The sequence below is a fragment of the Strigops habroptila genome, chromosome 2, assembly GCF_004027225.2.
Source record: "Strigops habroptila isolate Jane chromosome 2, bStrHab1.2.pri, whole genome shotgun sequence".
In the NCBI taxonomy this organism is placed as follows: Eukaryota; Metazoa; Chordata; class Aves; order Psittaciformes; family Psittacidae; genus Strigops; species Strigops habroptila.
The window spans coordinates 53823970-53842758 of NC_044278.2; the positions used below are offsets into that span (position 1 = coordinate 53823970).

The 18789-nt window shown below is 39.3% G+C and overlaps 1 protein-coding gene across 2 annotated transcripts in view; it reads left to right on the top strand.

Annotated features, from left to right (window-relative positions):
* The window catches only part of P2RY8 (P2Y receptor family member 8), a 32178-nt gene extending 17640 nt beyond the window's left edge, over positions 1 to 14538 (top strand). For both annotated transcript variants that reach the window (XM_030477288.1, XM_030477289.1), the window contains exon 3: positions 10815 to 14538. In XM_030477288.1, coding sequence (XP_030333148.1) covers positions 10883 to 11956 — 1074 coding nt within the window. In that variant the 5' untranslated portion in view covers positions 10815 to 10882 and the 3' untranslated portion in view covers positions 11957 to 14538. The remainder of the gene's footprint in view (positions 1 to 10814) is intronic.
* Positions 14539 to 18789: the final 4251 nt, after the last annotated feature.

Here is an 18789-nt window from a genome sequence, read left to right on the forward strand (position 1 = left end):
AAACTACCTTAGAGTTCATCTATGTATTCCATGAGTTTCACAGCCTTCACCTCCAACAGGCAGCTTTCACACAAACTGAAATACCTACAAAGCCCATAATCAGCTCCCCAGCCAAGGGCTAGAATTTCTCTGTTTTTTATCAGGTGATATTTTAATCTGTGCCACTGAAAGACCACCTGTGGGAGCTTTTTCCTCAGCTTGCTGTTCCTTTGTGAGTAAATGAGTAAATGTCCATCCTCCTCAGAAAGGCAGGGACTGTTCATCCATGGTGGGACTCCTCCTTCATGGTGTGCTTGCAAGTTTATTCAGTGTATTTCTTTTCTGCCAGATTACTTCATTTGTTTTGTTGTGTTAGTAGGTTTTAGTGGATTAGGTCAAATACATAGAGTGGCTGATGAGATACCTTTGCTTACACAGCAAGAATGTGTTTGCTTGCCTATGTGCTGGAAAACAGCAGGCCACAGATATATGTAGTAGAAGAAATTGTGACATACTGATTTTTTACAAATGGAAAGCCCAGAATTGGCTATAAGTCAGAGATAAATGCCAAGGTCATAAAAAGAATAGTTAAGACACAAATTTTTAGTGCGCAGGTCAATAAATAACACCCTTCAAAGCACAGCATCTTCACTTTCATTATTTTTTCTCAAGATGTCAAGATACTAGTAATGATTTTCAGAGCACCAATGATCTAGGTATCTCAGGGTATTTTGCTAGCAATAGAGAGGAACTCAAGTAAAGCCAATAACAAGCTGTTGTAATATATTCTCTGTTGGTAAGAGCATAGGGTGGCTCCCACAACAAAATCAGCTATAGAACACGTTTGACTTCTGCCTGTGATTATTTCATAGGCAACATTCATATAATAATGTATCAGTATATATCTTGACTATAATTTGGGCAGTTATATACTTCTCAATGCAGAAAGAGTATGTTAGACAAGGATAGAATCCAATTTTTGTCTTATTTATGGATTTAAGTTACCTAAGTGCAGTGAGGACTTGGGAGGAAGACCAAAGCCCGAATATGAGGGCACCTGCAGCTTGGTTCAGCTGAAGAGCTGAACTTGGCCCTGCTGTCTCATCTGCACTCAAGTACTTTCAGAAGAACGAAACAATAGCAGATGTGGTTTCAGGATGCTATTTCTTTGTATTAGTGTGATAGCTCAAGTTGTCAGAAGGAAACTGAACAAGAGGTAAAGCTTTTGTTAGAAATCTTTTTCTTTTTTTCCCATTTTATAATCTCCACTTCTGTCTGTTACAGTCATACCTCTAATTAGTATCAAACTGCCAGACTGAGGAGAAGTCAGGAAAACGTGTTAAGTGGTAAGTCAGGGAAAAAGTAATAATTATGGTGTCTTTTTCTTTTTTCTTTATGTGCATATATAACATTGCTTTTAAAACTAGGTCAAACAGTATATATGCTCCTGTAGTTAGCTGTTTCTGAGGTTCCTGCTACCTATGCACTATGCCTTTGTGTACATCTGCTCGGCACTGTTCAGGCACATGTGAATCTATACTATGCCTGTGCCAGACACAAGCAGTGCAGATGCAGTTATTGATGCTCAACATAATCGATGTCAACATGAATGTCATGTGGGACAGTGTAAAATATTTTGCACAAGTCCAGATAGTTGACATCAGTTGCTCTTCCTTTATCGACCAACACTGTGGTCCCACCATAGAAGGCCACCAAATTTGTCAGGCATGATTTGCCCTTAGTGAAGCCATGCTTGCTGTCAATCAATCACCCCCTTATTTTTCATATGCTTTAGCTTAGTTTCCATGATCCTGACAGGCACAGAGGGGAGACTGACCTGTAGTTCCCCAGGTCTTCCTTTTTTACCTTTTCAAATGCATGGACACTGTATCAGTTCCAGCCATACAAAAGAGCTTCCAGTAGCCCATTTTTTGTATCAAAGCCTTCCAGTAAGAGGCACAGTTGACAGGAAGCAAGGCTCATTCTTTCTGCATATCTATCTCTTCTTTCCCTTTCAGGAACAGAGAATCAGATATGCAAGAAAGCTGCCAAGTGCATATCGCATGTCAATTTAGCAGACTCCCTGGTCTCATGTATTTTTCAGCCAAGACTGTTTTCTCTAGTGCTGATGTGAGAATCACTTCTAACTGATGTGTGAGCCAGGAGAACACCCAGTCTGCCAGGAGTTCACTGCCAATACATTTCATGAGACATACGGAGAGAGCAGAGCAGTTGGTCCTGTAGCTGGGCTTTCAATAAAGGCTAAATAGTATGTGCATCCTAACTGTGGCATCTTTTCTACACAAAGAATTTTATAATCATGGAAAAATTATTGTAGGTTTTGACACACAGGTGGAAGAAGATGAGTGCAGGTAAAATCATGCATTTGGTCCTATTATGTGCCAATTCATTTTCGCTTGGAAGCTGGCCTGGTTGTTTTAAAGTGGCAGCTGAGTGGTCCAAGTGTGAAAGGGGCCAATTATGTTTTAATGGACTAGTTTAGATTTTGACAGAATCCAGGCAATTACAGGCCTCCAGGAAAACAGGATCTGAATCAACAGGATGTTTAAAATGGGATGGACTCAGCTTCAAACACCTGCATTTACAATAGAAGTGACTACATATGAGCCTGTTACAGTCACTGGAAATCTGCCCAGTTCAGTCAGTGGCATCCACACTTTCCAACTCACCCTAAAATAAACACTTAGATTTCTACAGATGCTAAATACATACCTGTAGCAAAGACCAGGCAAGAAAGGCGCTAACCGTATCCAAATCCTGCTACCTAATGCTGCTGCTCTGGAAAAAATAGTTGCATATTCGTATAGATCTTACTTAACAAAACAAATAATAATTCAGCCTGTATTTAGAAGTCAGCAATTGTTACATATCCAACATGGGCTTTTTGGGACAGGTCTACTTATCTAGGAGGTAGTAAAGAGATTTTGTACATACTGAGACCAACCAGTGGAAGTAGTGGAAGAAGATCTATCTGAAAATGGCCTACATGCTCAGCCAAGTTCTTTGTTTCACCTCTAACAATATGGTTTACGATTTCTGGCCCCTGTACATTACATGAATGTTAGAATTACCCTACATTTTTTTCTCAAACATTTCCTAAATACCGCGCCAAATTATCCCTTTAGCTACACTTGCAAAACTTGTTTGACTGTCCTGTTTATGGACTCCATCACATGTTAAATCAATCAACAGCTACAGACCATCATATCCTTTTTTATTTTTTATCTCTAAAGGCAATCTTCAAAAATAGGTATGCAGCTCTAGCTCAATTCTTTTGTGCCTTTGTGGACTGAACAGGAGAGGAAACATTCAAAAAAGGCTTTCACAGAAAAGAGAGATGAAAAGATAGAAAGTACAGATTTTAAATAGAATATATATAGATATATGTTTGCTGTAAAATGCCAGTCAGACCATACAGATTCAATACAAGACCATCAAGTTTTCTGAAGACTGAGGGGATTCTCTGTTGGGAATCTGTCCTATTGTCTGCCACAAACACCTTGTGCCAGCATTTGAGGACAGAAGGGAAATGACTGACTACACTCTTTCCTCTTAATTTCACAACAGTTATGTGAGACAATTACTTGTAGTAGGAAGTAGATGCAGACCAGAAGCCATTGTCTGTCAATCCTGGATGTAGACAATATTTGAAAGATTTAGAATTATAAAAGAAATCAGTTCATGTGTTATTTAAATTTAGACTTGATCGGGCACTTTTTGCAGTCAAAGTTCTATAAAAACATAAATCTTCACCATTTTCCCATAGCTCAAGGGCAAGCTACCTGCAGGAGAGCCCCTCTGGCACAGGATAACTCCACAGTACCAGGATGTCTTCCAGAGTGGTTAAAAGGAGCTTTGCAAGAGCTGGTTCTCCATGGCCATGCACCATCTGACAAAAACTGTAGTCCAATAAAGTCAAGGTTCCCTGCCAGGCATCAGCAATATTTCAGTAACTGCTTGCATGCATGATACATGCAAGATGCAAGTCCACCAAGACGCAAGTTACCTTGTGATGTTGGGAAATAAGAACATGCACATGGGCAATAACTGCAAAGTATAAGTCCTGTAGAATGAATTCCTGAACTGTTCTGTTGAATTTTTAAAAGGTGTGCCTTAGCTTTGCTAATCCTCTTAAAAATATCAGGTTTAAAAAAAATAAGCTTACTAGGAAAGACCAACATATATATAATATTCTAGCTATTACCCCATCAACTGGAACCTCTTTAAATCCGGTTGAGGATGCTTACTCTGCCTGAAATTTAAACCAGCCTAGACAACCTATCAGTGGAGCTACACAAGTTGTGTTTCAATTGACCTAAGGTTTTGCTCACAGAATGCTGACTATCCTGCGCACCAATAAAGAAAATTGCAAACTGCTTCATTTTGTACTGTAACTAGCACAGAATCACTCTTCAGATGCTGAGAGCTTTTTGTCAATACTAGCCCACAGCTTTACTATTTCCATAAACCTGACTGCTGCAGAAATGAGATTTTTAAAGACCACAGTGACTAGTTTCAGTCTGAACTGGGTTATTACACAGATGATAGTGGCTGGTTTTATTCAAACCTTATCTAAATTAGGGTGAATGTTGCTAACACCAGCACAGAATCCTGACTTAGCTAATTTACAGGTAGAAAAAGTGAAGTTTCAAGTGAACTAAAATTCAACTATCAGCAAAACTCCATAGTCCAGGACAGACACAAGAAATGTGGAGGAAGTAATGTACAGTTATTTTTACTACTTAGCTACTTCTGAAGAATGACTACAGTATTTCCTTGTGATGTTTCTTTGCCTCTCGCCTGTACATTTAGATTTCACACTCAATAAGTCTTCCTTGTTGAATCTTGGAAACTGCTCACTTGCAGTCTCAGGCTGGAGAAGAGAAGCACTCTCTAATAGGCAGAAACGGTAGGATTATTTTTCTTCTCTTTTGAATAAAGTTGCTTTTGCCTAGATTGATATAGCTAACAAACTCAACAGGAATGTACTCCTCCATTACACTAAAGCTGGTAATGCTTCTACATTTTTCTTACTGAAAAAATAGAGTTTTTTTACCTCTCAATATGAAATCCTTGTGGAGAGAATACACTCTTGTTTTACCTTGCCCTAACTATTTGAAGTCAGAGCTATAACCACCATAGGGTTTACTTTGACTAGGTGTACTAAGATAAAGACTGAAGTTTGTCTCCGTAAGGGTTTTTGATTAATACAGTGATTATAATGTAACTCTCTCATGTAAAAAATGTGCCATATTTTGCAGTGAAGGCATACATATTGTTTTCTATGCTCTTTATCTGAATAATATTTGGTGAAAAATAAGAAATAAAGAACAGTTTTATTTTTCTAAAGCGAAATGCCACAGAAGGTCAAGAATACTGCAGCTAGTAAGATGTTTTCAGATTTGGTTTGTTTGCTCAAAGTACTTGTACACATTAGTGCACAGAGGGTAAAAGTCTCATTTCCCAGATGTATTTATTCTTAAAAGAAGCTAAGCTAAAGCCTAGCATGAAATAATGCCGTTGCGATAACATAAGTACAGGCTCAGCAACAGTTTCTGATCTTTGCAATAATGATACTCAGAACAAAACAGCAGAAAACAGGAAAAAAAATTGGCAGAAAGAATATGGAAGGCCAAATACAGAGAAGTTTCTTAGAAGACTTGGATTCAGATCTTGACTGAGGGAACCAAACCCTTGGCTTTTAGAGATGTAACCCCACAAGCTAAAATTTGCATGAAAGTTTATTGCAAGGGTGAGAAAGAGCCATCCAGACAAAACTTGCAGCCTCTTTCGGTAAAGCCCATGTTCAGTTTAAGGAACATGCAGTCAGAAATGCACTCATTTACATTCCTCAGTTTGGTGAACAAGCATCTGCAGAAGTGTTTCTCTGAATCGCATCAATGAAGCTTTAAGAACAATAACAGAGATTGTTCTCAGATTGTTTTGTGTTACGAAAGAGCACCTTTTTTTCTTGTTCCTGATATTAAAACCCCCTACTCTATCTAAATATCAAAGTGTTTGTCACTTTTCCTACAACTCAGGATGTCTGGCTCCTGGGCCCTTGCCTTCCAGGCTTCTTCTCCCCATACTCAGTATACAATAGAAATTAAGTGTCTGTTTTCTGTCCTTGTCTAATATTCTTTCATCTCACTAGCAATTCAGACAGTCCTGGATGGGCGTTGAATCCCCAGCAGGAACACTGGGGATTCCTAAGCTTTCAAAAGTGTTAGCTACATTAAGGTAGACATAAACTACCCTCACACTTTAGCTTTTGTTACTGCTTTGTAATAGTATTAAACTGAGCAAGTAGAAAAATTATTAAAAAATAAAAATAAAAAAATGCAGTCTTTTGAGAAACAAAATATATTCTTCAGCCACATTTGCACTGATTAAAAACTGTTAATATTATTTCTCTAAGTGCTTACAATAAAATCTGTGCTTTCATTTTGCTTCATTCTGAATGTTTGCAATTCAGTTGAAACTGCATTTCAGTTTGCAGTTTGTTTTTCCTTTAATCTGAAACATGCCATCCTACATTCTGCAGCTGGAAGGGTGATTTTCCAGAAGTGTAACTATATCAAAGAATTTATGAATTTATTTTTTTTTTTATTTACACAATAGTGCTTTGATAAGTAGTGAACCAAAAACTATGAAGCAGAATAGGTTTTGGATGGCTTTCTGCTGCGTGATAAGTTCTGAGGTTTACTTTTCCATCTCAAATCAGAAAACAAATTATAAAAATTTTTATAAAATGGTAATTCTGGTTTTCATTTGGCTCACAGGCTTTTCAGTCTTTCTCACAGGTGCACTTGGCCGACAACAGGAAGAGAATAGATGTAAGAGAGGAAACACAACAGTTTTATTTAGTAGTCCCCTAAAAAGAAAGTAAAGTAGACACATCTTTATTGCTACTGTTCCATGGCAAAGAAATAATGCAGTCTTCTTCTGATTTTTTACTGCTTGATTTTCAGTATATCCTTTAATGTTTTATTTGTCATCTTTCATCAACTGAAGAGAAACGAATCACTATTCCTGTCAAAAAGGCACCAAGCAGCTGTCACCTTTGCTTATGGTTACAGCTTGGATGAAAACCTGGCGTTACTGAATTTCTAAGTGAGCTTTCTGTGCAGAGTGCCATGAGCCGGAAAGAAGACAAGCAAAAAAATCCTACCTGGATTTAGCAAGGGATACTCCAGAGGATGTAGGTGCTTTTAGTACCTAATATAAAACACATCCATCCACTGAACGTTTCAGAAATGAGGCCAGCAGAAAAGCTTAACATTTCTCTTTGTATCTCAGAAGCTTGAGGACTGATGTAAATGGCAATAAGACAGGATCTTCCCACTTGAAGAATCCTCATTGAGTTTTTGTTTCAGTCTACCTGTATGTCCATTTGTTGTAGTTTAAATATAGCTTTCCCCAACATAAAAGCAAAAGCATATCTTTCTAACAGGGATATTTATGTAATAAAACTATATTTTTACAGATTATGGATATGAAACCTTAGCTGAGGGTTGAATTTTACAATCCATGATTTTTTAGAAGCCATGCAAGCTCCACTGATTTGAATTGAAAACCTGAAATTGAAAGGAAGCAACTCATAAAATGTAAGGAGAATCTAAAACTCATAAAGATTAATTTCTCATTTGATTTTTGACATTTTCAAGTTACACCACAAGACACAGACAGAGACTGTGGTTGCAGTGGTGGAAGAACATACAATTACCCTAAACAACATGAAAATATAAATACAGTATTACCTAAACCCAAATAAATGCAAAAATGGGAGAGGTAAAGTACATTGAAATGCTACATTGTGGTTCCAGCAACTTAACCTGGGCATTTAAAAAGCAAAGTATCACAAGTAAGGGTGATTCAGAGCAGGGATTTTGCTAGCCCAGGCTTTCCTGAACAAGGAATTCAGGATTAGAGCCCCAGAAGGATTTGGCAAAAGGAAAGACAAAGTTGGAACTAGGATTTTCTGTACTACACATTTCCCCAAAAGGCTCTTTGCCCTCAAGCATGACTTGCAGCAACAATCTTGTGCACTGTGCATGCCCTATCCTCCCTTGCAGAAGACACTAGGGAACCATTGCATTATTCTTATTTTGCTCCTTGTGATGGACATCTTTCTTACTGGAAACCATACCAAGGGGACCTACCCTTTTTGGAGAGCACTTGTAGGCACTTAACCACAAAGTCTGGTTCCTTTCAACCTCTGTTCAAGAGGTGCCTAAATTTGAGAGGCACTTATGTTTTACTGATGTAGTGTTCCTCAAAGACATAAAAAGGCCTTCAGCCAGGCCACAATGCTGTTTTCTGTATTGCAGCATCTATGCATGCATTATTTTACTTTCTTCTTATCAGGATATGCTCTCAGAAAAAGCAAGTTTAGAATAAAATACATTTGTGATCAGCCCTAATGCAAAACTCAACATAAGAGGTATTCAATAGCTTTATGACCAGTGTGACAGATTTAATGGAAATTTTCACCTATACTCCTACCTCCCAAGTATCAGAGAATCATAGAATCATAGAATAGTTAGGATTGGAAAGGACCTTAAGATCATCTAATTCCAACCCCCTGCCATGGGCAGGGGCACCTTGCACTAAACCATGTCGTCCAAGGCTCTGTCCAACCTGGCCTTGAACACTGCCAGGGATGGAGCATTCACAACTTCCTTGGGCAACCTGTTGCAGTGCCTCACCACCCTCACAGTAAAGAACTTCTTCCTTATATCTGATTTAAACTTCCCCTGTTTAAGTTTGAAGCCGTTACCCCTTGTCCTACCACTACAGTCCCTAAGGTAGAGTCCCTCCCCAGCATCCTTATAGGCCCCCTTCAGATAGAACATACCTTGTCTATTGGAATAGTATCTAGGAGTGAGATCCCTTATCCTGTCAGAGAAAATATCTTTCACTTACAAAGGCTTATTAATAGAGCTCTGTAGGTACTTTCATATATGTAAAAAAATTCTGTTTGTTTTGAGAAATTTTAGGGTTGTTAGCCACGAAGGGATGCCACTTGAGAAGGACTTTTGAGGAAACAGAATTCATGAATAGGTATTTACTATGGCAAGCCAGAGATCAAAGAGTTGAAATAAATAGCATTAAGGTTTTTTTCCAAGAGCTTTGTGTCAGTGAGCGATTTTTCAAGTTCCCTTGAAAACTGAAGAGTTAGTTTCATTCTTGATATAGCTCCGCTGACAAGAACAGGATTTCATCTGCAATGGATTTGGCTCAAAGGGCTTTTTGCAGTTGTGATCATGTGATGTGCTTATTACTTGGAACGTTTGCTTTGTGTCCTATGCATGATATATATTTCGAACACATCTCTGACTGCTTTGCAATTCCTATTTTCTTGTGGCTTTTCCTGGGCTTCCAACAGCTCACCTGAAAGCTCCGGAAGACTGGCAACATTAGTTAACATCACTTGTTCGATACTGACTCTCACTCCTTTTGAATATTTTTAGCTGACATTTGAAGCACTATGTCAGATTGATCAGATCAAGAAACAACAGAAATAAGCTCCCACTGAGCTTCTTGCTGCTGTAGCTATACTTTTTCTGGGTCTGCACTCCTTTTATTTTTAGAGTTGAGTATCTCTTTACTGCACAACAGCCTTCAATAGAGACTTCATCTTCACCAGGTATCAGGAATCACTAACAGCTATTTTGTGAAAGGTCTAGTAAGTTACTCAATAAAAGCCTCTGTCAGAAATCACAGGTTTTGTCAGAAATCACAATTTTTGTCAGAATAGTTACTTTCAGCTAGAGTCAGCCAGCACCAAGAGAAGAACAACTTAATGAAAGTTAGCACTCATGCATATAGCACATTGAGGCATGAGTTCTTGTTTGCAGCTGCTATGCTGCTATGCTTTATGAAGTAAATGAGCTAAACCATAAGCTATTGTATCTGCCAAGAAAGATCTATATAGGCCAGCCAGTGAAAGCACGGTTTTACTTTGCAGACTGCAAAACTGAATCTAATTTTGCAGAATTACAGGTGGTGCCAAAAAGACAGCTGCAAACAGAACATGTTTTAGCAACTCAAATCTTGCAGAAATTGAAACTCAATAGCTGTTCTTTTTGTTAGAAGAGGGTTTGTTACTTCTGTAGGCCTGGTCCCTTCAACCTGTAAACAAATGCAATGTGCCCCTCGTTCTCAATTATACTTGATGTTTTTTATATATTCTGTTTATATCATGAATATACCATGACTAATTGATTGCATGTTCTCCTTTCCCCATTGGAAAATAAATAAATAAAATAAATAAATAAATATAACTAACTATCTAAATAAATAAATCCCAGCACTTACTTGGAATGGGTCACTTTAGGGGAAAAGAAAAGTCAGAAAATATTGTATATTACAAGAAGCAAGGTCATGGCATCTGGAGTAGATAGGACGGATTTAGCTCATGGAGATCCTACGGCCTACTGTTCTCATGCAGACATCAATTTAATTTCAATTTGTGATATGTGCTTTTCTTTATGTTACAATAACGTAAGAGGTGTGATAACATATTGATAACATATAGACTGCAAACAGTATCCAAAGCCAGGGATACTGGCAGGGATATTCGGCAGGGAAAAAGTAGCTGTTCAAAGCTAGGAAGAAGTGAGACTGGCAAAATGCTAATATGGAGGGAAGAGAGAGATTTCAGAAGATAATTTCAATGGATTTCATTCATCTAGAGATAATCTGTCAAATTACATAGGGCTTTTTTTTTTAGTTCGATTAAGAGAAGTGCATTCTATTTCTGTTAATTTCTGTTTTGACATTTCTTTTCTCTCTTGACATTTGTCTTCTAGGTTTTTAAGCCGAGTGTTCATGATATGATCCATCTGGATTACAGGGATCAACAACCCTCTTGTGAATAATGGTTAAAAACGGATCCCACCTGGACAGTGAAACACTGGCAATGCTCCAGAATAAAGCTATCTCCATCACTCTCCCAGTTGTGTATACACTGGTGGCTTTGATCAGTATCCCTGGCAACTTGTTCTCCCTTTGGGTGCTCTGCTGGCGCATCAAACCCAAAACACCTTCTGTTATCTTCATGATCAACCTAAGCATCACGGATCTCATGCTTGCCAGCTGCTTTCCCTTCCAGATTTCTTATCACATCCAAAGCAATCACTGGAGCTTTGGCAAGACTCTTTGCAGCCTAGTGACCGTGATGTTCTACTCCAACATGTATTCTTCCATACTGACCATGACCTGCATCAGCATCGAGCGGTACATGGGTGTGGTATATCCCATGAAGTTGATCAAATGGAGAAGAAAAAGATATGCCCTGGCTGCCTGCCTAGGTATGTGGATGTTCTTGCTACTAGCCTTCTACCCACTAGAAAGCACAGATCTGACCTATGAAGTGAAAGAATTGGGGATTATAACCTGTTTTGACGTCCTCAAGTGGGATATGCTGCCCAACTTTGCAGCCTGGGTAGCCTTTCTCCTCACACTATTCGTTGTGCTCTTCCTGATCCCTTTTGTTGTAACAGTTGGATGCTATATTGGCATAATTCGGAAGCTTATTCAGACATCGAACAGATATGGTAACAGGCAGAAGACTAGATCCATATACCTGGCGATAATAGTCCTTCTGGTATTCGTTACCTGCTTTGCCCCCAATAACTTTATCCTACTTGTGCATATGATCATCCGCCTGTTTTATGGCAGGAGTTTGTACCCTGCCTACAAGCTCACATTATGCTTCAGTTGCCTCAACAACTGCATAGATCCCTTCATTTATTACTTTGCATGCAAAGAATTTTACCAGAAATTCATGGAAGTGTTTCGCCCTAAGGTTCTGCTCAGCGACAGTTTGGAAACCAGAAGGGAAAGCTTGTTCTCTGGCAGGACCATGTCAGCCAGGTCGATGTCAAGCGGACCTATGGATGGACTAGAGGGAGTAAAGGTCTATTTGCAAAGGCGGGAGAGTGTTTTTTAGGCTTAGATATCCCAAGAAGAAAGGCATGAGATCCATGAGTAGACACAGAAAACATTTCTTTTTGAATAGCTGCCCTCAAAATACCTTGCTTCAGTGGCAGACCTCAATCCATACTTGTATTATGCATCCTACTTCAGTATTTTCTGGTAAGAAATGGAAGCCTTAAAGGAACTGAGTTTATTCCAGAAGGCACTGAAGCAAATCCAGTATTGATTAATAGGTGTTGGCCTGGAATTAGTCCTACTGCATGAAAGCAAGGGATAAGTTTAGAACAAAAATTACTTCCAGGTTGTATGACCTCAGTGTTTAACCAAAGGCTTGTGATTCTTGGTGAATGTGAAATATTACTGTATACGAATTAGAGCATACACTGACGTTGAACTTCGGGTGAGTTATTTTTATAAGCAATGTGCTGGGTTTTTTGTTTGTGGGTTTGGTTTTTTGGTGGGTTTTTTGGTTTGGTTTTTTTTTTTAATGTACTGCTTACTCTCTTGTATTTCTATAAAAGAATAAGTAAAAATAGCTTGTCATTCTACCATTAATGCATAATGCATAGCCACTGTGAATTTACCACAACACTCACCCAACTGTTTATCAGAACCAAACCACCCTAACCTTTGAAAAGGTTACGTTGACCTATTTATTTCAATTTTAAATAGAAAACTATCTCATACAATGAAACAAAAGCTAGAGCTAGTAGTTTGAGACTACTTCAGCTGCTGAGTGGATACTTTCATTTCTTGAAGCTATTAATTTTTCAGGACATTGGGGAGCAGTTGATTTAAGAAAACAGATTTTTTCACATTGACCTACTACAGTAACAATGCTTCTGCTCTTATGTGATTGGTATCAACAAGTCGTTTTCACTAATTCCCTATAGGCTACACACAGAAGCACCATTCGCTCAGCAAAGAACTTAGCCTTATATAGTGCACAGGCAGTGAGTTTACCTTCCTTATGGTGATAGTGTTGATTATTAACCAGATTTTCAGCTGGATATATGAGAATTCAACCACAGACTGGAGTGATTCTGTGCCAGCAGAAACTAGCTAAAAACCTGTCCCTATGGCCAGATGCCAGAAATGTACTTCTTTCAAGTAGGCAAACAGAAAGAAAAAGAAAAAAATGAAAGCAAGGCTTGAGAATGGGAGATGTACCAATTACTCCAGAAACAGGTTATGGCAGGTTGATGTGCAGTCCTATGTTTGGGACTCCACTCTGAAATATCCTTCTCCAGCTTGTTTGCATATACTATGTCATGTTCTAATTATTCTCACATCTCAACAACTGCCTGTGTGCTTGGGAAGAGAACTGCTACAGAATATGTACTGGGGACAGAAAAAGGTAAAGTTTTTTGTGTAGTATTTACAGCTTTTTACCTGCCTCTGGGCCTCACTGACAGAGAAGAGTCAACAAACATCTGACAGCGCCAGACGAGCTTCCCCTCACAAGCAAGACAAAGCTATATGGTATCCTTTTCCTGCACTGTGACTCCGTCCAGTGCTGAGTACGAGGCTGTCTTCGACATCGTGCATAGTTGGTTCAGACACCACATACTAGGTCTGCCTTGAGCAGACCTGTACCGATTTCTGAGTTCCTGTGCCTAAGTAAAAGACAACACCCAAGGCCCTTAAAATCCGCCTTTTTTCTTTGTGTACGGCATGATTAAGGCACAATTTTCCACCACTAATCACCAAGAGTTTCTTCACAATAGAGCCTGGATAACCACAAAATCAGCTGTGAAATGTTTGTATGTATGTCCTATATTCTGCTAAAGTGTGGTCAGTTATTGGAGCAGGATAAATGCAAGTGGACCTAGGACTAACTTTTAAAGGCCATCTGAAGTGTTTTGTGGCATTTCACAGTGTTAGTTTTAATCAATCTGCGCTTCTACCTACAGGGCCAACCCTAGTGATATATAACCTGTCCAGACCTTCCCATCAATTTGCCTGGAAGCTACCCTGCACTACCACCCTCTGTGCTGGGTGCATATGTGCAGTGAAATGAGGTTGCTACTTTAAATCACCTCGCATGTGCTAGAAGAGGAGTCCACTGAATATGTTCTTGTGTGAGTCCAGGGCCCTGAGCTCCTGTGTCAGCTCTAGCACATGCTCCAAAATGCCTGCTTGCACCAGAACCTCCAAAGAAAGAACAATGGCTCTTCCTAAGCTGTCCCACATTGGTCAGGCAGAAATTCAGTTAGTTTACTTATGTTTTCCAAACCTGCCTATTAGTTCAGCAGTGCATGGTTTCACCTTGCTGTTCAAGCCCCTTCACCATCTGCTTTCACAGAATTTCAGCTTTCTCATTACCAAAACTCTTTTCAGCATTTTGCTGTGGCAGAAACTGTTTTGGAGGTTTTACTGAAATCTCTCTCCTTTTAAATTTTTTTTTTTTTAGCATACGAGTACTTTTACAATGAAAACCATTACTTCTCCTAGCTCTAATACAGATTTTCACCCTGTTTTATCTTGAACCTGATCTTCAAGCACCTAGTGCCTCCTAAAACGTTCTGTAATGTGCCTGAACTGCAACTGATGCCAAACAGAGCCAAAAGGGCAGAAACTGCACTTTGGACATCATCTGCTATGTTTTGAAAAATACTGAATTGCTCCTTTTGCAAGAGAGAAAAGATGCTCACAACTGACTGAAAATGTTCTCTCCAGCCTCATGCAGCTTTTCATAGCCCTTCATCCCTCTTCTGACATTGTCTAAAAAGGAACAGGAAGGATGGCTCATACAGGTATCTTTTTCTGCCGTTTTACCAACTACCCTTTAGTCAACTCAGATTAGGCAAAATTCCCATTTGGGTCAGTGGGATTATTCCTCGAGAAAGGAATATATAAATGAACCCAGCAACAGCAATCTTTTGAGTCCGATGGTGTACACTGTGAAGTTTTAACCTGTTTTTTTAAAGATGAGGAGCAGAAATTGTTTTTAAAAGTGTTTTTTGACACTGCAAATGTGTCCTACTGCAGCATCATAAGGTAGCAAGACTTCTACCCTCCTTGGTCAGTGGGTATGAGTTGACATACATGTATATACATACAAATATATACACATAAATCTAGACTGCCATTTGAGAGGTTATTGAGAAGTTCATGACTATATCGCCTTTGGTTTGGGGAATATGGGTCCTGAGCAACATGCTTACTTCATTGCCTCTGTGGTTAATGTAATTTTACTGAAGACATGAATGTATAGGCTTCTGTTTGAGTTTTAGGGGGGTTTTTTGTGTTTGGTAGGGTTGTTCTTTTTTTTTAATTATTGTTTAGAAATATAATCTATGAATGTGCTTGGACATTTTTGTATATATAATAATAATAAAAACCCCAAACCAAACAAACATAAAAAGGTCGTGATTTAAGATTCTTTCGTTTGTTTGCACATGCAATGTGAGAAACTTCCAAGCTTAGCAGAGGGCAGGGAAACCAAGTTATGGAATAAAATTAATTTATTTCCCATTGCTATTGTGCTTTTTTTCAGACTTCTGTGTGGTTTTAAGTCTCTTATTTTCTTTTTTCTTTGCATACCTTTTATTTTTTTTCTGTGTATGTATATATCTTAGAAGTTAGCATTGGCATATCCCCTTCACACAAATTTTAAAAGCAGCAATACTTGGATGAGATGTTGGCTAACTCGGAATCCTTCTCCTTGCCCAGTAGGTGCACCAAATACATATGTTTTTAAATTTCAGTGCGTTTCTGAAGGGGGCTGTCAGCCAGGGCCTGCCACACATCCAGCCAGGATCAGGGCAGACAGCAGCACTGGGGCAGCCCCAGCACTGGGCACCTCCCTGGGGACAGGGATGCACCAAGGACAGGCTGGGATATGGGCCTGGCTCAGCAGGACCCATGGCTGAGTAGGGCTGTGGGGAGCTGGAGACCAGCCCTGCTGTGGTGTTGCTGGGGCAGGGGCTGACACCCCTGACACGGGGTTCTGGGCCCTGGGCAGGGTAGGGGGAGCCCTTGGGGAACTGGACAGGGACAGTCAGAGTTGGTAGTGCCTTAATAAATGTTCCCTAGACCAACTATGCTCTGTTTTGGGTTAAGTGTCTGTTTAGCTACATCTATGCTGATACATGAGAGGGACAGAGATCATCCTAACGTCACTCAATCTGTTTTTGCCACTTTTTCCATTTCAAAGTGTTTAAAATAACATGATGTCTACATTGATACCCACTAGAGTAGTGTTTCTCTAAGGAGATGCTTAGGGTGTATGCTACATACCCGAAGGTGTGCATGATAGCAGGAATGTTTGAAGGTGAATTTCAGTGTCAGTAAGTGTGAAATAATGCACATGGGGAAATCCAGTAATAGTTTTGTACACAAAATGATTCTTCTTAGCAGTGGCCACTATGAATCATAAAACATAACTCCCTGCATCAGCTCAGCATTGTGGAAATCCATGGTTCACCCACACCTTGCTTACTTCATGCGCTTCTGGTCTCTTCATCACAGATAGGATCTACAAGAACTGGAAAAGGTCAAGAGATAGGCACGTGGGATAATCTCAGGTATGAATTTAAAATGTATGAGTTAAATAGTTTAGGGCTTTTCAGCTCAGAAAAGAGACAATATAAGGCAGGTTAGAAAGAAGTCTACAAAACCCTCAGTGGAGTGAAGAAGTTCATCAGGACAAGTTTCACTGCTTTTGCCTAAGCAAGAATTGGGGAATATTAAGCTAATGAGAACCAAGAAACCAGGAAAAGTTAGTATTTCTTCTCACAACACATAGTATCATTGGGGAACATCTTGACAAGAATGTTGTGTATGCACCTAGAACATGGTTCCACAGAGAGACTGGAAAAGTGCCTGAAAAAGAAATCCATTAGACATTACTAACAGGCAAACCACAGTAGACTCAGGAAGATCCATAAGGTTAAAATCGTCAGAGGATGGAGGAGTATTAAGGGGAAGTGACACTATGTGATTGCCCTGTAATTAAATCCATTCTGAAATAAAGAGGAACTCGTTATTGGAATAAATCTTGTACTGTCTTTCCGCATTTATGTGGCAGTTCATAGTCGTACAAGGAGTTATTGAGAGCAAAATTTCAATCATTCTGTTCATCTTGATATATTTGGATTACTTTCATTCTGGATTAAATTTTTGTAAGTAAATGTTCTCTTGTCAAACCTATAAAGTGTACTTATGGACAGCATAATAGAGTATAATGCTTAGCTGAAATATCTTTTTTAAAGCTTGTTTTTTTTGACAAAAAAAACCCTGTCTGTCTGAAGTCTGAGCTCCTATTGAGCTCCTGGTCTTTCATGACTTGGTTGCAAGTCTTATGGTTTCTAGTATTTTTCCATCAAGTCTAAACAGTTGAAATATGTTATCATATGAGAAGACTCTCAGGCCTCTTTAATTATAAAACAAGAAGTTCAGAGCTGCCAGACAGAATAACTTTCTAGCTTTTAGCATAAATAAAAACCTCAACCCCCTGCTTGACTGTCTTGGCTCATGATGATGTCCTGCAGTCAGTCTTTTTCTTTTCCTTCTGCAGAAATTTTCAGCACTAGGACACTGATGGTTCTCTTTCCCCAGTTTCTGCACCACTGCCCACATGACCTGGCTCTGGCAATGCCACAATTACTCAGATGCAGAAAGCAAAGTTCACATGCTGTCCTGCTAGGAGCTACAAAGGCTAATTGTCATTTGGAGCTTCTCCCACTATGTTCCACACCCTTAAATGCTGTTGTTGGATATGGTGAAGTACCAGGAAAATGGCGTTTTGTTGAGTGCCTTAAATTTGAGGAAACATAAAGGTTTGGCTCCTCTGCTGTATACCTGAGCAGCCTTATCAAAGGAGAAAGGACAACAGACTTAAGGGAGGTATAAAGAGCTTCAACCTAGAGATGGGAGAGGGGTTGAGGAAGTAACCTTTGTGGCAGCTGTGGGGAGAAATACAGTAAATGAGAATTTGGAAAAGGATCCAGAAAGTTAGTCTCTGCAAGAAGCCATCTGCAGTTAGAGAATGTCTGTAAATAGTTTTCTTCATAAACAGCCAGTTTCGTTTTAGAAATGTGGAGCCCTTTCAGTGCGAAAGCTGGAAGCAGCAGCATATCTCCAGATCTCTGCTGCAAGGAAAGGAATGTGATTAACAGACAAATAAACCACTACCTAGATACAGAGCAAACATCTTACAGAGGGACTCATATCTCTAGAAATGTGGGCTTGCCAGGCCCAAAAGGTGCAACTTATCTGATCAAAAGTAGATAGATAGTAAGTACTGCTCTAATTGTCTTATTGCTTGGCAGCATTCACATTGATTGCCTTCTCTGTTTCCAAAACCTACATGGTAGCTGCTTTGGCTACTGGTTGCATTCAGACATCCAAATGTTCGTATACTCCTATGTTAACATGGACCCACAGCACAAAAGCAGTGTTGGTATCCCAGGACTGTAACCACTTTCTTCTTGATAGCTGTTTGTATCTTGCCATCTTCATGCTTGTAACAACAGTTTGTTCATTTGATGTAGGCTCATGGCCAGGGAAATAATATTCCTGGGGACCTGATCAAACCTGATCAAAACTTACATGGGCTGTAGGTCTTTCTCACCTCCCCAGGCTCACATGGCTTCAGAAAATAAAGGAAAATGTAGATGTTAAGTGACTGGAAGCCTCTTCACATCATCTACTTCTACAAAGAGTCTGTTCACCTTCTCAATTAGAAACCGTATGGAGGTACAATGACTTTTTCTCCTTCAAAAGGTTTCAGCATTGTAACACTGATGGTTCAGTTTACCCTGTTCCTTGTTACTGTCAACAGGCTTGCTGGCATTCTTCCTTTCCCTATATCACCTTGCATTCCATAGTATATGTAGAATG